The sequence below is a fragment of the Biomphalaria glabrata genome, chromosome 8, assembly GCF_947242115.1.
Source record: "Biomphalaria glabrata chromosome 8, xgBioGlab47.1, whole genome shotgun sequence".
NCBI lineage: Eukaryota > Metazoa > Mollusca > Gastropoda > Planorbidae > Biomphalaria > Biomphalaria glabrata.
In genome coordinates this window covers 43,353,221-43,373,623 of record NC_074718.1, presented here as the reverse complement: position 1 = coordinate 43,373,623, position 20,403 = coordinate 43,353,221, and the positions used below count along the sequence as shown (strand labels likewise).

General features: G+C 34.0%; 2 protein-coding genes across 2 annotated transcripts; one reads left to right on the top strand and one right to left on the bottom strand.

Moving 5' to 3' along the window:
• Nucleotides 1-1,587: 1,587 nt before the first annotated feature.
• On the bottom strand, nt 1,588-7,458 carry LOC106058421 (deoxycytidylate deaminase-like). Its single transcript, XM_056038496.1, has 5 exons — nt 6,910-7,458; nt 6,197-6,305; nt 5,067-5,214; nt 4,187-4,400; nt 1,588-2,849 (listed from the first exon to the last, which is right to left on the bottom strand). The coding sequence occupies exons 2-5, from the start codon at nt 6,299-6,301 to the stop codon at nt 2,366-2,368; spliced, it is 951 nt and encodes a 316-aa protein (XP_055894471.1). The 5' UTR covers nt 6,302-6,305; nt 6,910-7,458; the 3' UTR covers nt 1,588-2,365.
• Nucleotides 7,459-7,642: 184 nt separating this feature from the next.
• LOC106058423 (male-specific lethal 3 homolog) lies at nt 7,643-20,402 on the top strand. The gene is made up of 12 exons (XM_013215854.2): nt 7,643-7,853; nt 9,612-9,694; nt 9,842-9,934; nt 10,071-10,200; nt 11,573-11,614; nt 11,872-11,958; nt 12,584-12,738; nt 14,934-15,080; nt 15,838-16,288; nt 16,444-16,645; nt 17,110-17,194; nt 18,853-20,402. Exons 1-12 carry the CDS (start codon nt 7,755-7,757, stop codon nt 18,914-18,916), a joined length of 1,638 nt encoding a protein of 545 aa, XP_013071308.2. The 5' UTR covers nt 7,643-7,754; the 3' UTR covers nt 18,917-20,402.
• Nucleotide 20,403: the final 1 nt, after the last annotated feature.

Genomic DNA, 20,403 nt, shown 5'->3' with positions numbered 1-20,403 from the left:
CACCTTCGATATAGAGGTCGCGCACAGAGGCGCCCGAAAATCCCGAAATTAAAAATCCCAGTTTTCTTCAGATTCGAACCCAGGACCCCCCCCAGCCAAAGAGCTGAACCGCTCAGCCACCGCCCCTCTTTCTATATTTTCTGAACACTTAGTGACTTCTGATGGCGCGGAAAGTATGTTTGGATGGCACAGAGGACTGGCAATAAGAGCATGTAGAGAAGTTGTCGAGACAAATAGACCGAACTTGTACGACTTGTATAACTCATCATTAAGTTATTAACCAACAAAATCTGTGGCAAGATGTTGAACCCGGGCCTCGTGAAGTTGATTGTGTTTAAAACTGTCAATGTCATCAAATCACAGTCGATGAACCACCTCACCCATCTCTTAATCTTTTGAACACAAGATCTGTTGACCCTCTTTCTCTATTCCTCTCTGATTTTGCCTGTAATAGATTTTCATTCAATTACTAGGCCTGTCCATTCTTTAATGTTGCCTTCTCGTGGCTTTCTCTATCTACCTCTTCCTCTTTTTCAGGTGCTGTCTGAAAAAAAAACACGGAGAGTGGTAGTTACCGGTGATAAATTCCTAGCTGAATGGCGTAAGCTGGAACGCCAAGCAAGAAAGTAGCGCTATCTATTCATCTATGATTTATTTAAATCAATTGAACATTTCTTCTAAACATCGACATTCCTTCAGAGAAGAAAACTACGTTCTTCGTCTATTCATATGTTAATCTAGTTGTGAATGTTAGAGACTTGAACTCATTGGGTTTCTTGGCTGATTCAGGAAACTTGTTGCATATTCAAATGGCACATAAGAAAAAGGATCACTTGTTCACATTTTTCCTTGCATGTGGAATCATTTTAAAAAATAAACTTCAATAGTAATCTAACCAAGGTTGAGTAGCATATTATAATTTTTTAAAATAAACTTAATACTAATCTAACCAAGGTTGAATAGCATATTAAAATTTTAAAAACAAACTTCAATACTAATCTAACCAAGGTTGAGTAGCATATTATAATTTTTTAAAATAAACTTAATACTAATCTAACCAAGGTTGAATAGCAGTGTAACAGTATTCTTGTTTGATTTGTAAAAATTTTATTTAATAAGCCATAGTGCTTTGTTTGATTTTTTTTAATTTAGTGAATATGGGGATTCCATGATAATTTTCCATTTATTATAGCCAACTTAGCAAAGCAAAAGTACATTGGTTAAACAAATCCAGCTAATTCTTGAAGCAACTAAAGAGATTATATATATGTTAGGCCAGAATTATTTTTAAACTCCTGGTACACAATGTTACAAAGACTGCTAATTGGTTGCTAACAGACTGCCCTTGTCTGTAACTTTACTTAAGGCAAAGCCACACGTAAGGCTATATTGTAATATATATTTATTTATACATGACTTCAAGACTATAAAAAAATAAAGCTTTATAAGTACCAGGCACATAGCTGTAATTGCTGGCCTGCTGTATTTCTTGTGGCCTTCATTTAAAAAACTGTACATATTTAAAACTAATTAATATAAACATATTTTCATTTAGTATTAATATAAAAACAAAAAAATCAACATCAATTAGGATTTGCAGTTCATTTATTCTGTGTTTTTGGAACAAAAGATTGTTAGCTCCACAATAGGTTTGCAGAGCATGAACATATACCGAAATATGCACAAAATATCATAATTTCCATTTGTAAATTTCATTAGAATCAATAAGGAAAATAAGCAATAAAAAGAAATGCCCAGAAAAGATTATGGACTCAATCTGTAATTAAAGTAAAATATTTACATGACAATGAGGTTAAAATTTTAAATGCGTAGAGAAACAAACATTGGGACAAATGTTTAACAAACCTTTAAAAAAATTACATGATCAGGCAGCTAAACTAAAAAAAAAGATTCTGCATAATTATTACTCATAAAACATTTTAGAATTAAAACAATTTTATTAACAAAATATATGAATACCCTATTTTAAAAATCTAAAAACTTTCATACCAATAAATAAGCCCCCTCAGCCTTTTACATATAACACACACACACACACTTTAGAACCCCATTTTCAAAGTAAAAATTATTAAGTTTATTCATCCCCTTTTAAATTGCACTAGCTGCTTGCACCAACACTTATGAAATGTCCAATGGCAGACGCTAAGAAAATCTTTACACCAAATAAATTGAAATGTAATTTTTATTTTGGCTTTAAAAATTTTGGTAGACCATTCAATCTTTTTAACCTATGATAGTATGAAAGTGCTAAACCCAATGTTTAGCACCATTATTTAATTCCGATGCCATGGCGGTGCACTCGTGATCCAGCTGTGATTTCACACTACTTATTTCCCAAAAGTAGTTATACGCTACTTATGATTAACTTACAATGAGATAAATACCAGCTAAAGAAAGCCACAAATAATATAACAAATGTAGAAACCACCGCAAATTTGTATTCCAGATACTCATCTCTCACTTCTGGGGAAGTAGGCACGGGCATGATCTGTACTGGCCCATCGTCAACTTGGTGAATCTGTTGATGCTGTACGTGGTCATCAAGACTGAAAGCTTGAGAAACTCCCTTGTTGTTGTTGTTGATGGCCATGCCATCACATTCACTTTTACTGTTGCTGTTTAGGTTCTGATTTAGGTTATAAGTTGGTTTTCCGTTACTGGCACTAAATGCTTCTTTTCTATCATCAGTAACATTTCTGTGGATAACTTCCTCGGTGGTGTCATTTACGTTTCTACTGGATGATGAGTTACCAATTTCAGACATAGTTGGTAACTCTTCAATGCAATTAAAATCTATAACTATTTGTTTTTGACGAGGTCTGAATTGCCTAAAATAAAAAACAAACAAACATAAATTGAAATAAAAATCAAATCAATAAACTGCTAAAATAATTTTTTTTTCTAGGTCTAAATCCCCCTTCACCCTAAAATAAACATAAAGTTTAAGAATTACCTTATAATATTTTTATTAGTACAGTATTCCCTTTTGTTTTTTTAATAATAGCATTTCGAAGTCTGATAGCTTTAAAAATTGCTTAACTCATTCACCATTCCAGGAAAAAAAAAAGCATACGAATAATGAAAAATAAATAATAAGTAGAATAACGTATCAAGAAACTGAGTCTTAGACTAAAATGTGTATACAGCATATTGAATAATGAAAAAGTTCTCATTTCTAAACAGTAAAAGTTATCTAATGTAAGTTCCCCTTTCAAATCTTGCAAATCTATAGGGCAGATGATGTAATTATAGTACATTTCTGTGGACTACGGTTAATGAGGGTATCATGAGGCCAGCACAATGATTAACTGCCTTTATTTTTTCCCCAACTCATCTCAGATACCCAATAAAAAATCCAGAAATTCAAAATCCCAGTCTCTACCAGGATTTAAACACAGGACACCGAGGTGGCCAATCCCTATACCACTCAGTCATCATGCCCCCCACCCATACATGTAAACATTATTTAATGCAGATCTTTCACATTAGAGTGCACTCTACACCCAACCAGTTTTAGTTTATTACATTTTATATCAGTGATATAATGGTTGTTCTTTAAACAGAATAGACCCTAATTTATAAATATTTTAATCTTTGTTTTTTCAACATAATATATGGTATAACAAAATATTACAATGCTGCATTGCACATTCATATGTCTCACTGAAGGAGTGGGGTTTAAGCTGGCTTTTATTTAATATTTCATTTGTGAAGGGAACAAAAAAGAGTTCTTGTATCTGTAATTAGTGACTTGTATTTTAAGGTTAAATTTGTGCTGCATAGGTGTCCCAGTGGAGCTCGCTTGTTGCCAATTATTTTCCAAGCAGCAAGCACTGTAAAACATTAACATTTAATCATTTAGAGTTCTTAAGGTGGATATACTTATAACAACCATGAGTCTGCAATTTTTTGTATAATTCTAAAATAACAGTGCTCAACAAATTTAATAAATAAAAACATCTTTGCAATTTTTTAATTACTGCAAAAGTAGAAAAGAAATTTCTATGGAACTGTCCATTGTGTGAACTTTGAACTTGACTTTGTTCAGACTGAGTAGCAAATACAAAACAAATAAACACTGTAATTTGGACTTTCAGGTTTAGAACTTGAGTTTCAAAATGTTACTTTCTATTCCTATCAAACTTAAAAAGATACAAACACCCACCTGTACTTCACCCCAGCAGTATCTAGCAAATGTCTGGAGGCCTTGAACTTGGCTTGATTATGATACTTATCAGAGTAATAAATGACTTCTGATATGCCAGACTGGATGATGATTTGAGCACACATATTGCATGGGAACAAAGCTACATAAATTATACAGCCTTTGATATCTGCCAGATTTTTATTGAGGACAGCATTTAGTTCTGCATGACAAACTAAAAAAAACAAAACAAAATAAGTTTATTAGAATGGTAAAAACAACAAATCTATTCATAATGTAATTATAACTACCTGCATTTATAAAAAATTACTTAAAAGCACAAAAAAAAAAGACTTAAATATTGATAAGACAGATGAGGTAAAAATGATACATCTCAAGGGTTACAAAAAAGCAAAAAAAAGTGTACAGAGCTTTTCCACCATCAAAACTGAAAAAAAAAACAACAACAACCTAAGAAGATCAAAATTTTGATCAGTCTCATGAAGACCTTCTTGTCATTGCAAAAAAAAACAAAAAAACAACAACTTTCCAACAAGAAACAGAACCAGAAAAAAAAAGAGACACAGGCAAGAGCTGAAGGAAAGACAACACATAAGAAGGAAACTGGATAAGATACAAATGAAAAAAACTGCCAATGTCTTTTTTTTTTTTACTTCCTATCAATTTGTCATCAATGATTGATTAGAATTAAATTTCAAAGTCAACAGTTGTAAGCAGAACTTCAAATTTGGGTATATTCAAATTCAAGAAAATTAAAGAACAGCTTTATCATGAGCTAAATGACTACAACAAAGTCTTAGAACTTGAGTTCGATGGACATAAAACTTTTTATTTTAAATACAGAAAAAAACAGACATTAAAATGTTTTTAAAGCAAATACCATAAGGTGTTTTGCTTTGCAACCAACTTTCTTCGTTATCATTCTCTGCTTTGTTCCAGGGCATTTTGTCATCACTACATCCATTAGGCATACCATTGTAGCCAATACCAATAATCTTCTTATCTTGGTTGACAATGCAGGCTCCTACCTGACAATGAAAGAAATAATTAACATAAAAAACATAATTGAGACTAGCCATAAAAAAATATTGCCTGATACTTCTTAAATCACTAAGATAATTTCAAAGACAAGTTTTTACATCCTTATGTGGAGTCAACATTGGAAGGCATGTGAAACTTTCCTTGTTTGAAATTTGAAAGTACACATTGCTAAAAACATATGACCAGCTGGCTAGTCATTGAACTGTCAACACATTTGTGTGTGGTTCAACTCACCATAATCCCATCTGCTTGAAAAAAAAAAAATGTATTGAACTAAATGAATAATTTTATTTCTGAACAAAATTCCTGTAACATTTTTTTCAAGGTGTTAGTTTTTGAAACCTGTTAACTCTTGAATTGACAGGGCACTAACCTAGCGAAATATGCCCATGTGGAGTGTCACCAGAGAATGCTGACCATATCATTCAAAACTGCAATCTTTATCAAAAGGGCCAAACAGGACACTTGCCCCAAAACACTCCTATAGAAAGAAAACTCTATGCAGAGCTCTTTGATTTGGAAACTACTGCGCAGTTAATCTCATATATTGGTCTAGTCATCTGAATGCTCCGACTTAATATTGAGGACAAGGAAGAAGAAGAACAAGTCACTAAACATTGCAGATATAGTTTAACTTTATAAATTGCATTATTATAATACTAAATACTATAAGAAATGAACAAATTAGTTTTAGCTTTACCATCACAACTAAATAATATCTTAAAATTTAGCTTTTCTATTAATTATGAGCTTCCAATGTAACTGCACAGAAATCTTGATGGTGGAGAAAGCAAAAAAAGGAAAGTACCCTCCAAATAGTGCAAGAGTCAAATCACAAAAAAATTAAAATGCTACTAAAAAAATTAAGACGAAAACAAAAAAAATGAAAGTTCGAGATCAGAAACAATTTGATCAACTGTTGGTAGCATTGTGTTGGAAAAACGAGAGTCCAGTTAATAATTGAGAGACCTGTGTTCTAGGGTCCTTGCTCCTTTGTGCACTTAGAAATGCAATAGCCATGAAATACTCTTCCCATTCTAAATAACTGCTGCGTTTTGTAGGTGGACCTGTCATAGTTCTGTAATGAGAGAAAAATGTATGTGTTAGTAAACTGAACTAAGTTAACACCCTACAAAAAAAAAAAAAATAATAATTAGGAATCTATTGTGTCAGTCTATCAACTAATTAAAATAAAACATAGTTAGGTATCAAGACTTCAGAAACAGAACAAAAAAAAAAAAATAAAAAAAATTAAAGCAACAAATTTTATAGTTCATGTCACGTTTAAATGTGCAAGCAGGACACAGGGTCATGGCTAGTTGCAAGAATATGACATCGAATAATAAGATGATCAGGAGTGCAGGTCCAGGTGCGTGAGTTAGGTGAGGTGACAAAGAAAAAGATGTGAAAAAGAAAGGTGAAGGCTGAAGATAGCCTGGGAATGGGAGGAATGTTTTGGGGACAAGATGATAAAGAAGGTAGTTGAAGTTTTTCTAGTCAGTTGCAGTTATGAGTCAGAGTTAGGACTTAGAGTGAGAGCTAGATGTCGCTAGTTTAAAGTAAATAGCTGGTTAGTTTATTTGATCATCACTAATATTAAATAATATCCTGTATCCGTGTATCTGCATTGTATTTTATCTATAATTATTCTAGTTCTAGATTATCAAACTTAAATTACTCACTTGAGTTTGAGTAGATTTTCTAGACTAGACTCAGTCTCTAGTTAGTACTTATAGTCACGACTATAGAATAGACTATCACTATGACGACACTATGACAATACACTCACACTGACTAGACTAAGATTGATAAGTATTAAGTATAGACTCATCTATGACTACATTATGATAGAACACAACTATCAACTAGAACTAGACCTACAATTACAATCTAGATTAACTAGACTAGACTGAGCTTATTAATGATAATATAATTTATAGACAATAGATCTAGATCTATAACTATAAATTAATAATTTATTTATTTTATTATTATAATTTAAAAATTTATTATTTAACTCGATCTAGATCTAGATCTATTTAGACAATTTAGTCTATTATTTAAACTCAACACCAATTCAACTATCTAGATTCTCTAAGACTCTAGATCTAGCTTTTGCAATTTTTAATTAAAATTTGAAAGCATGGCCACGTAGATTAAGATAGGGATCTTAGACTAGCTCTAAATTAAATTTAATTAAAACTGTTTCCCGCTGTTAAAAAAAAAAAACAAAAAAAAAAAAAGTCACTCCTACTCAGCTTTTCTAAACTTATAGATTAGAGTTTGTTTACGACATACATAAAAGCGCATCTAGAACACAGACCTATATAATATATACAAACACAGACCTATTTGATATATAGATCTAAATATATATAGGTCTGTGGTCTGGACTAGAGATCTCAATCATTTCTCAATCTACTTTACGACTCATATGATGTAAATCTGTTTATTTCCTGTTCTCAATTCATTTGTTTACCCTGGCAAAATCATAAATTTCGCGGTGTTCCTCCAGACCAAGACTATCATGGCAGGAAGAAATATTCGCTACGAATATGATATCGGGGAAATTGTTCTCTGTTTCGAGCCTGATGCAACGAAAGCGAGAGTCTTATACGACGCTAAGGTGAAATTGTCTTTTTGTTTTTACCAAATACTGAAATAGATCTACTTTAGTCACTTTAGATCTAGAATCTAGACTCTATCTGATGACTGATATCTCTAGTGTCTCTAGTCTAGACGTCTACCGAGACTACTCTACTAGTTCTCTAGACGTAGCAATAGTGAGTAGTTGAGTAGTGACAGTAGTCAGCTACTCAGTAGTCAGTAGTACTACCTACCCTAACTTAGACTTAGACTCTGACTCTGAGGTATTTAAAGTTACTGACACTTGAACGTCACTTGTCATTTTCACCTCCAGCCTCCAATATAAAAAAAATGAATATTGATGCCCCTTTTTATAAGGCTTTTAAAACCCTGTTCCAGTGTTGGCTGTTGGTCATAATTTGAGTTGTTTGGCATTTATTTGCATACAATGATACATACATTGAACGATACATCCATATCACTAATATCAGACATTTGTTGTGTAAGTCTTGTCTATGCACATCACCAAGTCCAAGTCATCTAGAGTATTCTAGAGTCTAGAACTTCTAAAACAGTTCTTCTTCTGTCCCTACAAGACCATCATCTATCATCTGTGAAGCTCAAATTTCAAATTAGTAATTAATTTTAATACTTAAAGTACCTTCATAGTCATAGCCCTGAGAGCATCTTCCATTATCCTTTGAACAAAGATATTGAAAAGAGTGAAAGTTGGCAGAACTAGATCTAACAATGGAATTGAGATACTACAGACACAGATAGATACTAAGACTACATCACAATATACATAGAGATACAAAGACTACATCACAATATACATAGAGATACAAAGACTACATCACAATATACATAGAGATACAAAGACTACATCACAATATACAGAGAGATACAAAGACTACATCACAATATACATAGAGATGCAAAGACTACATCACAATATACATAGAGATACAAAGACTACATCACAATTTACATAGAGATACAAAGACTACATCACAAACAAAGAAATTAGAGACAGGATTAGTACAGTGATTAGACCCCCTAAATGACTCTAACTACTGTCAAAGAAACGCAAACTAAAATTATATGGCCATATTGCAATGTCCAAAATGCTTGCAAAGACCTACCTACAGGGAACAGTACCAGGAAAAAGAAGAATAGGCAGACAAAGAGATGAAAAGACAACAAAAAGGAATGGATCTAGGCTTGCCATTGAGGGAGATTCTGTCCAAGGTATAAAACACAGAAATGGAGAACTGTTTACAGATCCTGTGTGGTGCCCCAACGGTCCAACAGACTAAGGGATAGGTGAGGTTAGGTGGCGAGGAGTCAGTGTTACTGTTAGATATTTTAGATCTCAGCTCTAGTGAACATGCACGGCTATGTTAACTCTTAGGTGTCTAGGGTTTAATAATCTTCTTTTTTGAATTCAAAGATAAAAAGATATTTATAATAACAACAAATAATTTCACTTAATTACTTAATGATTCTCAGTGATTTTAATCTATGGAAGCATCTTTCACTAACAGACTCACAGAGATTGTCGAATTAATGACTCACATACATTTGAACTCACAGATGGGACACATGCTTTTATTGTTTTAATGTTGGTTTTGAAATTTGTTGAATTTATTTTTAAAAAATTATGTTTTTATATGATAGTGTGTCATGAGCTTGACCTGAGTTAAGTAATGCTGAGGTACCGGAAAACACTAACCCCATTTGCATTGTTTAGCTGATTCTGGACTAGAAGGAATTGATTATTTTGTTAACATTTCAGGTGGTTGAACAAAGGCAAATAAAAGATGCCAGTGGAAAGAAGAAACCAGCTTATGTTGTGCATTTTCAAGGCTGGAACAGCAGGTCCTTGTAGTATTTATGTGTTGTTTTTTAAAAGTATGGCTCATAAATTCTCAAATTTAAATTATCATAGTCTAGTGATACCTTACCCTTAAAGAAAAAGCCAGTTTTATAAGAATATTAAAATTGATTAAAATTTCTTCATTTCAGCTGGGATCGTCAAGTTGGTGAGCACTATTTGTTAAGAAACACAGACGAAAATAGGGAACTCATGAGAAAGTTGGCTGAAACGGCTAAAAAATTGCAAGTTTTTAACTTTGTCTCTGTAATTTGACACACTGATTTTGCATGTTAAACTGGTATGTTCCCAACTAATTAGTTAAGCGTCACTCCTCATATTTTGTGTTTTAACCAAATCTTTTTTTTTGTTGTTGTACAGCAGTCGAAAAAATAGTCAAAGGAGAAGAAAAATTAACAGCATTCTCCATGAAGCCTTTGGTGGAGCTCCCCCAGAGCTCGATGTCCTGACAGAGAGTGAAGACTCAGAGGAAGAATCAGACACTGGAAAAGTAAGAATGTCTATTTTTTTTTATCTATTTTAATTTTGTCCCTATCTAGCAATGATAAATTACTGGGCAACAAATGTTCTCAAAACGGACATGGAAGAAGATAATTGTTGTGACATTTTTATTTGAGAGTTGTGTTGTACTATCAATCAGATTTTTGTCTAAGTAACAAATCTGCAACTAGTGGAAACATATGCTGATGTCAAAGCAAGGATTGCAAAAGCAAGGGTTGCCTTCATATAGCTCAAGAAAATCTGGAGAGCTGGAGACATTTCCTTGGCAATGAAAATTCGTCTCTTTAGCTCTAATGTGAAAGCTTTTTTGCTATATGAAACCAAGACCTGGAGAACAACTAAAACTAACATTAGGAAAGTGCAAACTTTCATTAAGAGCTACCTAAGTAGATTCCTTCATACCTGTTGACCACACACCATCAGCAACAGTGACCTCCTGCAAAAAAACAACCAAACTCATGTAGAAGAAGATATCAGAAAGACCAGATGGGTCTGGATTGGGCACATTTTGCCCACAGCACCAACTAGCATCACAAAGCAGGCATTGAAGGGGAACTCATAAGGCAAGAGAAAGTGGGGGGCATCCTAGAAGCACCTGGCGTCTGGAACTAGAGGTAGACACTGAAAAGTTTGGTCAACCTGAAACAAGATGGAAAGAATGGCCCAGGACAGGGGACTATGGAGATGTATTATTGGCAGCCCATATTACGATAGTGGTGACAGGCTGTAGGTAAGTAAGTAATATAAATCTGCAGGTTTGGAGGTGTGTCTAGTCATACATGAAGAAACACAGTGTTGAAGACAGTTTATGAAATAAATACTTACAGCAATAAACAATATTTACTTAAAAAAATAAATCCTGTATCAATCATATAAGTTGTAGAATAGCATGAATGACAAAGTTATTAATAAACAGATCACAGTGAAAATAGAATAATTGATGATCAAATGACCTATGACCCCAAAAATCTTACCTAGTTTTCTTTTTATAGTCTCCCAAGAAAACTTTTCTAGATGATGACATTGTTCTCAACTTTCTTTGAACTTTCAAGGGTTAATGAAATGTTTGTTGTGATACGGTTATTGTTTATAGAATATGATTTCAAGGTCTTTCAAGGCTTTTCTGACCTGACCGACACTATAAAACTTAATCCTGGTCTGACACATTTTGTAGCCACCATGTTTTGATGACTTAATACACAAAATAATTTGACCCACATCTAGACTCTCTCTCTATAGTAGTAGTAGTTGTCCATATGTGTGATAATTGTAGCTTACAATTAACCATTTAATGCTCATTGCTTGAATTGTACATCAAACATGTTTTAATTTTTATGTTTTTTTTTTGTTTTGTTCTCCAGAAAGTTGGCAAAATTAAAACTAGTCAAGAAAGAAAGAGACTGGTGAGTCATACTGGTTACAATTTTTAGATGTGCTTAAAAATAGATCAAGAACTTAACATTATAACTAAATAACAGTTATTCGATTTTAGGAAAGTTTATGGATAGACTAAATTGAATTTATATTTAAAAGTAGTATTTCTGTGTTTTTTTTATGTGCCAGATTGATGGAAATATTTGAATATTAAAAATATTTTTAAAAAAATTTAAAATAAAATATTATAATTTACCAAAGGCATTTGTTTAATTGTACTTTTCAGAAATCCAGTTCTGTGGAATTTGACATACCAGACAGTCTAAAGATTCAGTTAGAAGATGATTATAATTTAATAAATAAGAAAAATAAGGTGAGGATGTTGACATTGTTTTGAATGAAGTAAAAGCTTAGATGCTGTTTCTTCTCAAGACCTTCACGTGTAGGACTAATTATATATAAAGGTGTAGCCTACACATTGGCATATCTTGACAATAATTTAAATGTATCCTTAATGCTAAAGGAATCCAAATATTTTTAACTTGAACCCTTTGTTTTAACCAAAGCACTTAACAACACAGACTGACATCCAGTTAACATGGGTCAGGATTTTGTGATTTTACCATCACAAAAGAGATACAAGACACAGATAGCAAAGACAAATAGACATATTGACCCCCTGGCAATCAAATCACTAAATACAATTTAATGATCTGATATAAACTTTTCACATGTAAATTAGGAGTGAGTCTGGTGCAAATGTATATTTTGGTTTTCTATAGTTATCATGTTTTGTTTGGTATAATGCACAAATTTTAAGATAAATTTCCCTACAGATAATAAAGATTATTATTATTGTTATTAAAAAAAAATTGTGCAATTTAGAGCAAAAAAATCTAGAGCATGTATAACTAAATAAAATCAAGAAAATTAATTGTATAAAACATTAACTGTTTAAGTAACCTTATTTATACTTTTTTTTTTCTTTTCTGACTCAGCTGACCCAGATTCCTGCGAAGCCCTGTGTGGTCGAGGTTCTGGAAAGTTTTATGAAAACTTTCTGTGTGAACTTTTTGTGTGACCCCTCGGCTGGGAGAGAGAAAACTAGGACAAGCAGCAGTAAACACACGCTAAAATGTTCACCAGATAAATGGTAGCAGTATCAATTCTTTAGTAGTTGTTTTTTAATTATACAATAGGCTTAATGAGTACAAATAATGTACCGGTATACTCAGTGTGCTGTGGCTAAGCGGTAAAGCGCTTGGTTTCTGAACTTGGGGTCCCAGGTTCGAATCCTGGTGAAGACTGGGATTTTTATTTCGGGATCCTTGGGCGCCTCTGAGTCCACCCAGCTCTAATGGGTACCTGACATTAGTTGGGGAAAAGTAAAGGCGGTTGGTCGTTGTACTGGCCACATGACACCCTCGTTAACCGTAGGCCACAGAATCAGATGACCTTTAGATCATCTGCCCTATAGACCACAAGGGGGAACTTTACTTTTTTTTATACTCAATGTGTTCAGTCAATTCTAATTATTTTGAAGGAGGTTTAATCATATCAAGAGTCTTAATATTATCTAGTCATATGGGAGAATGGAGATTTGGGTCCTTGAAAGCTGTAATTTATGAGTTATGTTCTGCTTGTGTCCAGGTTGTCAGAAGGTTATGTCCATTTTTGTGTCCATAGTACAGATAGTCTTGTGAGAATGGTTTCAAATAATTGTAAATCATGTTCTGTTCAACAGTTCCAGCCTAATTAGCTATCAGATATCCCTACTTATAAGGGACATAAAAAATTAAGGCTGTCATGCTTCAGTGTGGGCAAGCTATGCAAGAGCGGCTAGTCACTCCTCAGTGTGCAAGGGAGGGCTGATCAAGCTATTAAATCCCATAGTGTATGTTTAACTGGAGAACTTGTTTATTTGCTAAATTGAATAATCTTGAAGACCTTTTTTGAAGTAAACAAACATAATTTAGGAATATTTAGAACTAGATAGGCCAAGGTAGAAGTTAAAATTAACTTTAAAAAAATATCAAATATGATGTAAACAATCCAGAAAAGTTTTTGTATGGTACTATGTAAGGGAGATAAAACTAAATATTGGGATGTCATTGTTCCATGTAGATTGTTCGGTGTGATTACTCTTTGATGATAGTTATTGATCATTAGTATCGTCACTATTTGACAATAATATTATCTAGTCAAGTTGTTCTGTTTGCACCAGGGATTTTTGTTTTATTGTTCGTTCATCTCTGGATAACTTGATTTTCTCAAACTGAGTTTGAAAACATTTAACTCAAGGAAAATATATTCCACACTGTACGTTCAGATAGAGGCACCTCATGTGAGATAATACTCTCCATAAAAACAAGTCATGGTAAAGACGATCTTGATAAATTTATATCTCAGCCACTGCTCACATACTGAACATTGAACTTTGGACAAGAATAGAATATCACCATTTGTAAAACACACTTTTATGTAGGCAGAATCCCTGTAAGAACAGATGGCATATGAAGTGTTGTTGATGACATAGCCAGACCAGGTCAGGAGTGACCTATATGCCATATATATAAACATATATGCCTATAGCTTAAGGCTCCCAAGAAATATTTGCACTGACATATGATATAACATAATATCTGGATTTATAAAGGGTTGCATATCTTAAATAGTTTAGGGCCTTTTCGAGTCTGAATATGTCACTTGCGCCACACAAACATTTAAATGATTTAAACAAGTAATAAGATGGTATGCAACCAGCCAACTATACGATTGATTGAATGTACAATTGAAATGGTTGACTGTATAATTGTAACTTACTTAATACTTACTTAGGTCCTCCCGCGCTGTTCGATGCATTGGGCAGCAAGCTGTCTCCATAAAGATCTGTCGTTGACAATGTCTGAAGCCTCCTCCCACCTGGTGTCCACTGTTCTGAGGTCCTCCATGAAGGTGTGGCGCCAAGTAATACGAGGACGTCCCTGTTTGTGCTTTCCTCGTATTGGCCTCCATGTCATCATAACTCTTGTATACGTAGTTCATTTTGTCGTAGAACATGTCCCGCAAACCTCATGCGACGCTCTGTCACAACCTCACAAAATGTTCGACTCCCAGTTCGGCAAAGAATTTCCTTGTTTGAGACCCGATCTGTGTAACTGACTTCCAAAATCCGTCTCAGCCATTTTTGTTGATTGTAACAGTTCATAAAAATAGTTTCTGGTTTTACCTGGTCCTATATGTATCAACAGTCCTAGACCGTCTCGCTGGTACAACTGTTTTGTTAAAGATATAGTATTTATTTCTAATTCTATCTAAGTTTGAACTCGAATGATTTTGTCTTGACAGTATTTCTCTTTGCAAAGAATTTGTGGACAGTCTAAGGATCATCTTTGACTTCACCCTCCCCATCATTTTATTATATGCAGCTGAGCAACAGCAGTATGAGTCAGCCATGAAAGATATTAAACTTTCAGATCTTCACACTAGAGAAATGTAAGTTCTGGCAATACATATAAGATTTTGCTTGAGTTGACCTTGGCCTTACCTCTTACTAAGCCTGAAGGATGCTATATCAAATCTATGTTTTTGTCAAGATTTGTTGTTTTAGAAATTTATTTTCCTAAAGTTAATTTTTTTTTTACAAAGCTCATCTCAACTCACTCTGTTCGTCAGATAAAAGTTTGTACCCATTATTTCTCCGACACCCAATCTGGGATCAATCTGAAAATTTACACAATTATTTCTTTTACCTGGCAACACAAGAATCAATTTTAAAAAATTAACAATTAGTTAATTAGCTGTTGGTAAATAATTATTTTATTTGGAATCTTGAACAAGACTGAAGTAGTGGTATAAGCTGAATAGTCCCCTTTATGGGTGGTCGTCTCAGTTTTAGTGAACACAAACATGAAATACGACGAGGCTATAGAAACAATACACAACTCTACAATCTTCTATGTTCATAAGAACTTCACTAGCAGAGTGGTTACAATGTTGGCTTGAAGAGGCTTGAGCCATGAGTTCGAATTCAGGTCATTCCCCTCTTTTTTTTTTATTAATGCTATTTTATTGTTAGTATGGATTTATTACAAACTTATTGATACAATTACACTTATTATAAACTTTATTTTTTTAAAAAAGTATTTTCAAAAATATTTTCTTGTTTTTAAATTCGTTTTTTTTGTGCTGCACGGTTGTGTACATTTCTGAATTTTTTTTCCATTTTTTTAAAATCCATTTTGTTTATTAGTTCGTCAAATTCAGAGTCACAGAAGAAGCCTAGCTCTTCACATGGAAAGGTTGAAAAAACACCACGGCAGCATCATCATCAGCAAGAATCAACATCACTTCTTCCTTCATCTCCATCAGAGCCTGCAGCAGAAACTCCCGCCAGGAGAGTTACAAGGCGCTCTGTCCACGAGGTACCAAAAGTCGACTGTGTCCAGCCAGCTAAGTCAACAAAAACACACACACAGCCCGCTGCCGTATCTGGCAACAAATCACCAAGGCAGGCGGAAAATTCACCAACAAAATCTGGGCCAGAGGTACATCATGAACAAATTGTTCCCATCGCATCCAGGACAAGGCGGAAAGCGCATTTTGAAGTGGTGGAAGTCTCCAGTGGAGTGATTGTCAAACAAGAGCCGAGCAGTGATCTGGACATGGAAGTAACTCCTATTGATTTACCTACTTTTAGTCAGGTAGGTAGAACTGAAAAAGTTACCTTCCTTTAGATATTCATTCAGATATTCCTTAGACTTATTCATTTTGTATTTCAAACCATAAAACAACTGTATGTATATCCCTTATGTATACTGTTTATGAAAATAAAAAAATGGATTCAACTTGTACTCAGAATGAAGATCACCTGATGAATGGGAATGAAGCAGCGTGCAGTGCTGCGGGAACTGAGAGTTTGACCCTGGGGTCATCACGGGGCAGAGAAGACGCAATGGACAGGATTCTGGGGTGGCAGTTGCTACCACTAGACATAGTGTCCAACGGACCAGTCAACCCTTCACAGATTTATGGAACTGTCCATCTACTTCGTATGTTTGGTAGGTCTAAAGTTAAACTGTAGGTCAATCAGCTCAAGTTAAACTGTAGGTCAATCAGCTCAAGTTAAACTGTAGGTCAATCAGCTCAAATTAAATTGTAGGTTCATCACTAAAGTTAAACTGTAGGTCAATAAGTTTAAGTTAAACTAGGTCAATCAGCTATAGTTAAACTATATGTCAATCAGCTCAGGTTAAACTGTAGGTCTATCAGCTCAAGTTAAACTTTATAATTCTCTAGTCAGATAATGTATGACTTTTTTCTAAGTTTTTATATTTACTCTCTCACCTTCTATATTCAGTAATGAATGAACTTGTCATTTGTAATCTTTTAATATCTTTTTCTTTACATGTAGCCTGTCATAAAATTAGTAGTAGTATTAGTGTTGTTGTTTTTTTTTCAATTAATTTGTGAACATAAGCAATTTATATTGACTTGTTATTACTATTTATTTTCCTTCATTAAGTGAAACTTCCTGAACTACTGAAGAAAATGAATATAAAAGATGTTCAGCTTCAGATAATTATTAAATTTATACATCATTGTTTACAGTAAGTAGCTTTTGAGATTTTTTAAATTTTACTAACACTTTTTTTTTGGTAAGTAAAAATCTTTGAATTTGACATTGGCACATGACACTCAGTAGTTCGATAACATGTGCTAACTTTCAGAAATCAGCACACTTGCTACTTTTGTGTCAACTTCGTGTCAAGCATACCGCTTACTTGAGATAACTCATGATTGGTTTGACGTTCTAGCTTTTAGCAACAAGCAATGGCTTCTACAGGTCATCTTGTTTTCAAGTTAGTTAATCCTGTGCACTCCCAGGGGAGCATAGGGCCGCAACCACACCTCTCCACGGAACTCGGTTCTGAGCAGCTTTCTTCATCTGCCCCCATGTCATTCCAGTACCCTCAGCTTCACTGATGACTGACCTCTTCCAGGTTTGCTTGGGTCTGCCCACTTTCTTCTTTCCTTGTGGGTTCCAGTCAAGTGCCTGCCTTGCAACATTGGTAGCTGGTTTTCGCAGGGTGTGTCCTATCCAGCTCCATTTTCGTTTTGTGATGTCTTGGGCTTTTGTCAAGTTCTCTCCCACAAATTGATAGTAATCTTTTCTGGCCACCTATTTCCTAATATCCGGCATAGGCATCTGTTAACAAAGGTCTGGAGCTTTTCCATATTTGTTTTAGTGACTCTCCAAGTTTCTGATCCGTATAGAAGGACAGACTTAACGTTTGTATTATAGATTCGTATCTTGTTGTGTAGAGATAATGCCTTAGACAGCTCCGCCGTCTTTACCAACTCCACTTCCTAGATAAGTGAAGTGGTCTGTATCAAGGATATTCTCTCCCTGTAGCATGATTGGGTTCTCTTGTCTGTTGTTTTCAAAGTATTAAGTAAAGTTCCCCTTTCAGACCTTGCGATCTATAGGGCAGATGATTTAAAGGTCATCTGTTTCTGTGGCCCACGGTTAACAAGGGTTTGTGGCCAACACAACGATCAACCGCCTTTACTTTCCCCCAACCAATGTCAGGTACCCATTAAAGCTGGGTGAACTCAGAGGCACCCAAAGATCCTGAAATTAAAAATCATTCTTCACCAGGATTTGATCCCAGAACCTCTGGTTTGGAAGCCAAGTGCTTTACTGCTCAGCCATGGCGCCTCCTTTCAAAGTATTAACCATCAAAAAATTATTTAAAAATTTTCTGTGAAATATGAATGAGACTTTGGCAAAGTCTTGGGCTCCATTGTTTTCTCTCCCAAGCTGGAGGCAAGTCTCAAATAGTTTGACAACCTATTCAAGTAATTTGGAGAAAGGTTCTCTGATTTCAATCCTCGACAGCCTTACAGTGCTTTGGTTTCAGAAGACAACCAAGAGGAAACATCAGGAATGGATCCTCTAAACTGCTGGTTCTTGCAACTATGATGCTCTGTATTAAAGCTCCTGCAACTGGCATTTTATAGTTAAAAGAAAAATTCTTAGCCACTGTAATAAATGTGTTTTTATTAGTTAAAGGAATAATTCTTTGCCACTGGAATAAATGTGTTATTTTTTATTAGTTAAAGGAATAATTCTTAGCCACTAAATAAATGTGTTATTTTTTTTATTAGTTAAAGGAATAATTCTTAGCCACTAAATAAATGTGTTATTTTTGTATATCTTTTTGCATGTCAACTGTGATTAACTTTGTATTCTCTCTATTGACAGCTATCTAGTAGATCACCAAAGTGAATTGTTTCATGAACACACCTACATCAAAGCAAAACATTAACCTTTCTTCCTTGCTGTAGAATTCTCTGATGCTGGGAGTACAGGAAGAGGGAGTGCTCATTTAGATAATAAGACTATGTTCTATACTAGAGGTTTGTTACTATTATATATACATTGGAAAGTTAATTTGTGAGTGTAACTATATAAAAACAATACATAGTTTCAGTAATTTAAAGAATCTCCCAAGACATTTAGTTTTGTTCTAACCATGTCATTCACCACAAACTGCCAAAGAATTCAGTCAGCAAAAATAAAACTGATGGCACTAAACCTTTTACAAAGTTTTTTAGCTGCCACTTAGAGGTAGCCGCTGTTGTGGTTGTGACTGCTACATTATTGAAAATGATATACGTGTCTTCCTCATGGTTGGAATGACTAGTTCTGTTCTGGTCTCCTAGAAGCTTGCTTTATTTTTAGGAACTTCAAAGGGGTGCAATTCATGGCATTTTAAAATCAGATATAGATCATGTCCCCAAATGACTGGCCATAAGAGCTACCAATGAATTTCAAAAACTATTTTGGTACCTTGCCATTGAAAATAATTAGTGAAAGAATTCAAATATACAAGTAGAGCTCAGCTTTTGGTTAGGCTCTGTAATGATTGTATAGATGTTAAAATACACTATTACCAAATGAACAATGCACTGGAATTGTTGGTACCCACTGATACCAAATATAAAATGTTTATTTCGTGACACTGTTTTGGTCTGGCTTTGTTGTACTTGCAGTGTCATCCTAACAAGACTTGAACATGAATGTATGTTTAACATAAGACAAAACTTAAAAGAATTTTTTTGTTACAAATACTGCATAACAATTTACTCTTGGTACTTAAACTTGAAAAAGAAAATTTCTTGTGCCACTCACCCATTAAGTGGCCATAAGAAACTTGTGACTATTTTATGCAGAATAGGATTGCTAGTTTTATTCCCTAAATGAATGAAAGTCTAACCACCATTGTCTAAGGACAATACATTGTAATATGGCTCATTTTAAAATATCTACTTCATTCATTCAAAATGCAGTTGTGAGAAATTCAATGATTGTAGATTTGAAATAATTTGTATGTTCCACTGATGAGTTCATTTGAAAGGGCATTATTTTGTTCATAGTGAGTGTGTGGCAAGTTTCAGTATGAATGAGTCTGATTCAATGTTGTCTTGAATAAAATGTTTATGTTCATATGTCCACTGTTGTAGATCTAGCTAGCAACAATTAAATGGCAATTTAAATTAAGTTAGGCTTGTTGATATTATTGACAATGATACAAGAAACTAAACATCTGTTGTTGTCTTCATTGTGTAAATAAGTTATGTCTATATACCATTTCAACCATTGTTTGACTTTACAATTGGCCTGAGAAATTCTGTTGTTGAAAATAATAAATTTCTTTCGTTTCTTTTTTCGCTTTCACATTTTTTGTTTGGAATTTTTTTATTTTCTAAAATCTAAGCAAGAAAATCTCACAATAAAGTCATGTAAGAACAT